The sequence below is a fragment of the Durio zibethinus genome, chromosome 6, assembly GCF_047325235.1.
Source record: "Durio zibethinus cultivar Kanyao isolate XHJ-2024 chromosome 6, ASM4732523v1, whole genome shotgun sequence".
In the NCBI taxonomy this organism is placed as follows: domain Eukaryota; kingdom Viridiplantae; phylum Streptophyta; class Magnoliopsida; order Malvales; family Malvaceae; genus Durio; species Durio zibethinus.
This window is the reverse complement of record NC_143167.1, coordinates 22,318,868-22,328,115: the sequence shown is the minus strand read 5'-3', so window position 1 is coordinate 22,328,115 and position 9,248 is coordinate 22,318,868. Positions and strand designations below refer to the sequence as shown.

The 9,248-nt window shown below is 28.4% G+C and overlaps 1 protein-coding gene across 1 annotated transcript; it reads left to right on the top strand.

The window, feature by feature from the left end:
- The first annotated feature begins 384 nt into the window (after window positions 1-384).
- Window positions 385-8,965, top strand: LOC111286671 (uncharacterized). The gene is made up of 4 exons (XM_089762284.1): window positions 385-481; window positions 666-753; window positions 2,043-2,144; window positions 8,674-8,965. The coding sequence occupies exons 1-4, from the start codon at window positions 402-404 to the stop codon at window positions 8,716-8,718; spliced, it is 315 nt and encodes a 104-aa protein (XP_089618410.1). The 5' UTR covers window positions 385-401; the 3' UTR covers window positions 8,719-8,965.
- Window positions 8,966-9,248: the final 283 nt, after the last annotated feature.

The following is a 9,248-nucleotide window of genomic DNA, read 5'->3' as shown; positions in this document are numbered from 1 at the left end:
TTAAGTCGCAATTTTAAAGTGGCATTTTACTAATAAACATCACAAGCTTTCGTATTTTTATAAAGTTTGTGACTTTTTTTATAAAATACCACTAAATTCTTATATGTTTAAAAATGACACTAAAAACATATTTTAACAGCATTTATTGACTTAAATGCCATAATAAAATTATAACAATTTATTAAATATAAAATATAACTCTTTAAAAAAAATATTTTAGTGGTATTTTCATAAAGAAACACTATTATATGTCTTATTTTTATACATTTTACGGCGTTTATAGGATAAATGTCACTAAATAATTTTTTTTATTCTTGTATAGTGACGTTTTCTTTAAAACGCCGCAAAAGGGAACAAAAATAATGTGCTAAATTTCTCCTAAATTTCACCAGATTCCCTTTATGCTATTTCAACTTTTCCTTCCTCTCGCACCTGTCTTCCATTTCTGTACATTTCTTCGTAAATTTTCAGTTCATTTTCGGTAAGTTTCCTCTCTTTTTCTTCTGTTGCTGCAAAGGTCAAGTAAGCTTTTTTGCTTCTGTTCAAGCTCATTTCTTATGTTTTTGTCGCCATTCAAGCTCCATTGATAAGTTCTATTTCATACATTTTAAATTTCCATTCATTTTACTTTTTTTTTTTAACTCCATTTCTTCCTTTTTTGTCAGCCCACTATTTGTGAAGCTTTTGAAGCTCAAAATTTCAAGAAGCAAGGCCATTGTTAAAGCTTCTGGTGGTTTGAATTTTCTGGTACAGGTAAGCTTTGAGTCGCGGAAAGCATTTGATTTCAATTTTCTTTTCTTGATCAAAGATCTGTAGCTTTGAGTCGTGCATATATCTTTATCTCCCCCATAATCTTTTCTTTAAGATAGCAAATAAATGCAAGATTTGGGAATATATGATGGCCTGGTTTTTTTTTTTCTTTTTTTTTTTTTTTTTCAAACTGATTGGATGGGTTATTTGTGGATACAAAGATTACTTCAGGGGAAAAATAGTCCTTCAATTGTAAAAGAATGTCTGAATCATTTGAGGATTTGAGGAAGTTAAGGATGGCGGAAAAAGCACTCCTAAAGAAAATTCTTGACATTGTCTATTTTTTTCTGCATTCGAAAACTTGATATAAGCTTCATAGGATTGTTACAGATTAGCAGCGAAGCTTAATATAAACAGACCAAGGCTTCCGAAATAATAGGGTTTTTCTTGTTTTCTGCATTAGGTGGCTGTAGGTGTTTATTATTCCGTTTCTTTTTTGATGGCATCAATATTACGTTAGTGAATACTAATGTAGGTTGAACAAGATAATGTGTACATAGTGCTGGTGCTCATCTTTTATCTATGAAAAGCCTTCACACATCACATTTCTTTTAGGTAGCAGCTCTAGTTATGTTTCATAGTATGTATCTTGATGTGTTTGCATTGCAAATATTAACGCAAAACAACTCTATAATAAAGAGTTTTCAATGTCTAATGCTTAACTACCAGAATACCAAACAAAAAGATATGTAGCAGCTTAACACTTGCTTCACCTAAATGGATAAAAGAACCATATTTTGGTATCATTTACACAACCATATGAACATTAGGGAAGGGACCAAAAAAGGCCATAACCAGTAATTGGTCATACTTTGGTTCATTCTATGTTAATCCTAAAAATCTTTAAACTTAAACTTAACTGCTATAACTAAGTTATAAAGCATGACCGTCCACAGCTTATGGTTTTGGTTTTTCTTAAGCTAACAAATATGGAGAGATTGATACTACTAAAAGTACTTTTCACTTGTTAAATTTGTTTTGATTTGGATGATGTTGCACAGTTATTCCAGCTGTTGATTCACTTTGATTTAAAATCACTATATATGTGAAGATTTAAAATCACTCACGATCTCTCTAACTTTTTCTTCTTTTAGTTAGTGTATGTAGGCTTGTGCTAGCTGGTATTTCACTGATGTGTATACATGGTTTAACATATAAAATTAAATTGAGAAATTTGGTCTCTTATATAGAATAAAAAATGTTTCTTATCAGTTCTGCACCTGCCTTTGAAGGAGAAAAGGACTAAGTCAAAAAGAACTCGAAGAGCTTCTCCCTTATTGGTTATGGATCAGATCAATAATTCCATCCGACTTGAAAGACCAGAAACTTGCAGGGTAAATATAGATAGATACTTCCAAGCAAATAATGTTTTATGCCAAATTAAAGGGGTACCCAGTTTGATGATCTTGTTTTGCGGTGTCCTACTTTACCACCTGAAACAATAAGAAATTTAATTATAATTGACCATTCCTAGAATAAGTTACTTACTCCATTGCCGCCTATCCTCCTGCTGCTATGAAGAATCCCAAAAATGTAAGTGAGACCATGGGTAGGCTGTGATTGTCAATATATACGCCGGAAGACCATGGTTTCAGTTCTTACTTGAGCCAAGAAAAAAGGCCACCATTTTGACAAGCTTAAAAAGCTAGCCTGAGAATGACTGTTGGGCGAAAAGACTAAAAATTGGTCCAAGTATATTTGAATATTTTTCTTCAGCCTCCTGCTCAATTTGTCTCCTAAACCCAAACAAAACCCATAAATGGGCTTGTTTTCGTAACAAAAAGGAAATTAATCATTACTTGCTATTAGTTAAAAAAATTGCAAGAATATGAAGTTTAAGTTGATTTCGCGCCAATATTTTTAAATGACATTTAATATATTTAAATTTTAAAATTTAATATTGATAATTGTTTTATTTTCAGCTACAACTATTTTGTAAACAAAAATAATAAATTTGAATGTCAGGTCGGCAATATTTTAATGCACAAGTAAAGATTGATGCCTAACTTTTGAGAGGTGATGTTCATCTCAATTCATACATAATAGAATTAGATTCCATGAATTGGTTTTTATTTTTTAAGATTATGTTTAAAAAATGAGAAAATTAAAAATTTTATAATAAATTTTAATGGATAGTACGTCATTAAAATAATTGCATTAGATTTAGGTTTTGTGGGAAAACAAGGTTTTGTTTATTTTTAATTTTTTCTCATTTTCTAATATTCATTTGTAACAATACTAACTACAATTTTTTTTTGGTCAGTTTTCAGTTTGAAATTTTGGATTAGCTCATGATTTATAGTAGCAAAATTTTACTAGAGCAAAACTATTATTTGGTAATCCTTATTACTTGTATGGCTATCTTTCTTTATATTGTTCAAGCATGTTTTATAGATGGACGTAATAATACACAATCTATTGCTAAAATAATGACTTGAGTTTAATTGATGTGGAATTAGAATTGTGATGCTTTGAATCTATTTTGATCCTTAAAAGTTTTGATGCACGTAATTGAATTGTGATGCTTTAAATTCACTTCTATATATGCACGCAATTTTACATATGTTAATTATATATAGTTATTATATCAATAGGTTAATTAAGTATGTTAGAGTTCCATTTCATATAATTAATGACATCACTTTAGTATTATAATATAGCAAGTACTAAATGGATAAGAGCTAGCTCCTAAAATTTATAAATTCTTTATTTGGTATGTATAAATAAATCACGATCATTGGTTTGTAAAGTGTAGATCATTATAAGGAACAATGTTCTTTGTCTTTCACTCTTTTTTATATCATACTAAAAATTGTGTTACTATATCAAATATATATATATATATATCAAGCATCAATGTTTGACTCAGATACTAATAAAATCTTAGCATTTTTATGTACCAAAAAGAGAATAAAAATCTTAGCATTCTCATTTTGTAAGGTTAATGCTTTAAACACAACCTTACTAAGTATATATAATCAAATATTTAAAAACTTAATGTTGTAACTTCTTTAATAATTTAAATATTAGCTCTTTCAATCAGTCCAAGGAGTCAAACAAAATTCAACTATGGCTCAAAGATATTGTTAAGATGGTTCATTTCACCCTATTGTTAATATGGTAAATATAAAGGTGTTTTAAACAACTATTTGCCAAATGCTTTTTGCCGAATGTTTTTTTGCTTTTGTTTGACTACTTGTTTTCAATTTTTTGCTTATTTTGTATATTAATTTGTAAAAACACTAATATGTTTCTTTTTTTGTTTATTTTCAATTTGAGATTAAGGTTTTCTCATTAGCAATTGCTCCATTTCTATCAATCATGTCTTTGCCCACTAGTGTTTTGAATTTGTGAAGGTATTTCTCTTTTCAACAAATAATCATCTTTGATTAATTAATTAACTTATTAGGAGATCTAAGTTTGTTACTAATTTAAGTGTAATATTTAGTCTAATTAAATGTGTTAGAGTTCGTTTTGATATAATTAATTATATAATTTTGGTTTGCTAATGTAGCAAGTATTAAATTGATAAGAGTTGGATGTAATAATCAAGATTAAGTCAAAAGTATCGAGATGAAATTTTTTTTTTAATTTTGCATTTGATAATGTAAGTAAAGATGACATGATATTATACCCATGTTTAAGGTTTGCTAATATCGATTTGTAAATCCATGAAATTGCTTTGGAACATTTAATTTGTATTGAATTTATTTTGAGATATGTTAATTGGTATTTTCATAGAGACTCTATACCATCAAGGTCATCAACTAGAGTTTCTTCAACTTCAAGGGCTTCCCAACACCAACATGATCCTATTAGATAAGATGACATAAAAGGTATATTGTAGGATACTTTCAATATTCATAACCAGCATTTTCATAATCCGTCTCCCTGAAATGATGGATTTAATAAGTCTAAATGTTGAAATGAATGATTTTAGTGAATATAGGATAGGTGTAGGTGACCAATAATCTAGTGAAGAAGTATCAAAATTTTATAAGTTGCTTAAGAATATGAATGAACTTTATGAGGGATTTAAGCATTCAATGTTGTTTTTCTGTGTGCGTTTTTTCATTTGAAATACTTATGTGGATGGATAGCAAACTCTTTGACTTTATTATTGAAGTTTATGAAAGAAATATTTCCTTTTGCAAAAATCTTTAAATCTTGTAAAGATTTAAAGAAAATGATCAAGGAGTTAGGTATTGGATATGAAAAAATTTATAGTTGCCCTAATGATTACATGTTACATTAGAGGGATAGAAAAAATCAACAATCTTGTCATGTGTGTGGTAATTCTCTTTGGTTGGACACAAATCTTAAAAAAAAGGTTGAATAAAGATGATAATGAAGTTCATGTCAAAAAAAAGCTTGTAAAGGTTTTACGGTATTTTTTATTAATACCAAGACTTCAACGACTTTTCATGTCTTCCAAAACTATGAATTCTATAAGGTGGCATCATGATGAGCAGACGGATGATGGATCATTGAAGCATCCTATTGATTATTTGGCATGAAAATTATTTTACTATAGGTTTTCAAACTTTGTTTTTGATCCTCTAAATGTTATGCTTAGACTAACATTTAATAGATTCAATCCATTTAAAATGATGAGTACTTTTTATAGTACTTAACCAATTGTATTGATTTCTTACAATTTGTCACTATGGATTGTCATGAAGTAACAGTCATCTATCTTGTCTATGATAATGCTTAGGGAGAAAGGTCCAAGAAATGATATAGACATCTACTTGTAATCTTTGATTAAAGAGTTAAAGCAATTATTAGAAAGAGTTAAGACTTATGATGCTTTAAAAAAAGAGAACTTCAAAATGTATGTTGCTTTATTATGAATTATCAACGATTTTTTAGTTTATGCAAATTTATCTAGTTGGACCATCAAAGGTCGTTATGCTTGTACATATTGTGTTGTCTAAACATGTTCGAAATGATTACATAATGGCAGAAAGTTCAGTTATATAAGACATCGTAGATGGTTAGATGATAATCATCGATTTAGATTTTAAAAACATCTCTTCGATGGAACTGAAAAGTTGAGGATAGCGTCATTACCAATTATTAAATCTGAGATCTTGTCAAAGTTAAAAGATATCAATTTCATTTATGAAAAAATGACTTAATCAAAGAAAAGAGTGAAAGAGATCTTTAAAGGTTTCGTATCTCCTATTCTTTAAGTTAGTGATGTTGATACTCAAGTTGGTGATGTTGATGTTCAAAGTGATGAGGAAGAAGATAAAGAAGAGGACTCAAATGAATTTGAGTTGTAAAAAAAAAGTATCATTTTTGGCTTGCCTTATCGAGAATATAATTTATTATGTTATAAGCTTGATGTGATGCATATAATGAATAATATTTGTGAAAATTTTATTGAAACTATTCTCAATGTGAATGAAAGATCAAAGTATGACTTAAAGAGTTAGCTTAACCTAATTGACATTGGGATTCACCTTGACCTTCATCCAAAATTGTTTTCTAATGACAAATCTCAATTGCCTTCTACTTTTTTTGGGATATCTAAAGGTGAGAAAAATGTGTTTTGCAAGGTGTTCAAAAATGTGGAAGTTTCGGATGGCTATACGTCAAATATATCGAGATGTGTGAATTTAAAGAAACAAAAAAAATTGTCATTGAAATCACATGATTACCACATATCAATGTAAGAGTTACTTCCTTTTGCTTTACGTTCATAATGTCAAAGCAAGTCACTTTAGTTGTAATGGAATTAATATATTTAAAGCTTTTTGTGGGAAAGTTTTGAATGTGAAAGAGCTTGACAAACTTCAAGATCGAGCCATTATTACTTTATGCTATTTAAAGAAGATTTTTCCTCTAAACTACTTCATTATTATAATGCATTTAGTTATCCATCTTTCATATGAAGCAAAAGTCAGTGGATCAGTTTATTATCGATAGATGTATCATATCAAAAGGTATTATTTGTTAATAAGTTGTTAGTGTTTATGATACCATTCTAATTAAAAAGATGTATGACAAATGTTTTATGCTTTTAAGTTTTTAGGGAGGTTAAAATCTTATTATCGCAATAATTGTTATTCGAAAGGTTGTATTGCTAAAAGATATTTAGCAGAGAAGTGTATGACATTTTATTCTCGATATTTAGAAGATATTCAAACGACATTTAATAGACCATCGAAAAATTTTGGTATGAGTATACTAACTTTGCCTACACTTATCTTTTTGAAAGTTTTGGACAATCAATAGGCAAAGCCAAAGTGGTGGAGTTATATGATAAATCTTAGGTACAAGTACATCTATATATATTTTTTATCATAACTTAATTGAATCATTTTGCACGTAAGTTATTCGTGCGAAGAAATCATTCATTCTATTAAGCATAATTTATAGGCTTTGCTTCTTATTGTTAATACTTTATTTAGATGTATGTAGTGAGTATAGAAACAATTTGAAAGCTCGTGCATATTATCAATGATCAACCCTCTAGAGCTTGATAAGTTATTCACAAAAAATTTTCATGAATAGTTAGGAGAAACTATAAGTAATGCCATACTTCCCATTTTGAGAATTGTACATAAATTGCTTAAGGATAAATAAACTTAATAATATATATTTTATTTCACTTTTATAGGTTTGGAGTGAAAGGATTATTAGTGAATAGGTAAAGTGTCTTTTACAAAGTCCAAAAAGGATTGTGAAACGATACAAAGGGTTCATTATCAATGGATTTAAATTTCACACTAAATCCTGTGAAAGAGTTAGAAAAAAACAAAATTCAAGAGTTGTTACTTTGTCAACTAATAACTATGCTAGTGCTAAGGACACAAACTCTTTAGAGGAAAATGTTGACTATTATGGCATGATTAATGACATCATTGAGTTGGATTATAGTAAGTGGAAGGTTGTCTTATTTTGGTGTGATTGGTTGATATGAATAGTGTAAGGTATTAAGAAAGATCAATTTGGATTTACAATCATCAATTTTTCTTGATTAATTTATACCGAACAACAACTTATCGATGAACTTTATGTTTTTTCCTGTTCAGTCAAATAAGTTTTTTTATTTTAAAGACCTCAAAGAATTGGGTTGGTTTGTTGTTCTTTATAACATACCTAGGGACTATTTGACATGAGGTTAGATACCACAAATGATGTTGAACATGAAACTAAATATTTTCCTTTTATTGACCAAAACTTGGATAGAAATATCTCTAATACCTCTGTTCAGTGGGTCTGCAAAGATGTTGATAAAGACATTTATGAACCATGATGGATCATCTATATTTTGTAATTAAAATGTTTAAAACATAATGTAACAAATGATTTTATGTAATTTATATGGCATTCGCTTTTTTATATTTATTATGTTGTAAATCATATATTATCTTTTAATTAATTAAATTGATTTGTTCTTTATATATCATTGGTTATGATTTCTTAACTTTTTAATATCTATATATGTTCTTTAGATATGTTTTATATATATAGTTGGTTATATTTACGATGTTTTAACTTTTCAACTTTTAACTGATCCTCTTTATAATGCAACAAGTTATAATACCAAGAATAGAGTAAGGGGAGTACATATCAGAGATATTAGTTTAAAATTATCTGTGACACCTGTTGATCTTCGCTGTAGATTGGATCTTTTGAAGGGGAATGTGCCTATTAGTAGCTCTAACTCAAACGCTTTTAACCCTTTAACTGATACTATATTTGATAATACAAGATGTCCAGGTTTAGATAGTATTTCACCAATGATTATGCTTTTAATTTAAATGCAGATATCATAAACCTCATATTTAGAGTTCGATTATAATCATTAAAGTATTGGTAATTTACTAATTAACTTTTTACTTTTTACAGTTAATAACAATAGTTAACGAAAGACCAAAGGTTGGACAACTTTGAAGGAATTGTGGACACCACCTCTGAACAAGCATATTGTGGTGTTTGCAAACTCTAATAGGCAACTAATTGGTGAAGAGTGTTAACTGCTTGTTAGATTTTTAGGAATGATTTGCCTATAATGGCATGAAATTACCTATTCATTATGAAACATGGCATAAAGTTCCAGTAGAAGTTAAGGCTGAAACTTTAAACTTTGTTAAAGTATTAGTATAATTAATTACATATTAAAAATATTAGTTCTTTTAAAGTTGGTCTATCAATTGTAACTTTTTTTTTGTATTGTGACAGTCAAGATTTTTACTTGAAATATCTATTTCATTTGTACTTAAGTCATGAGGAAAGAAATTGAAAGACTATAAGCATAATTTGAAGAAAAAAATATTTTGATCAAAATAATATTGTAGAGGCCACAATGGATAATCTACCTTGTGATGTGATTAGGTGGCAATATGAATAATTGGTTGATTCTGATTCTCAAGGAAAACATAGATACTAATCTATAACTTCTAATATTATTTTTAATAATAAAG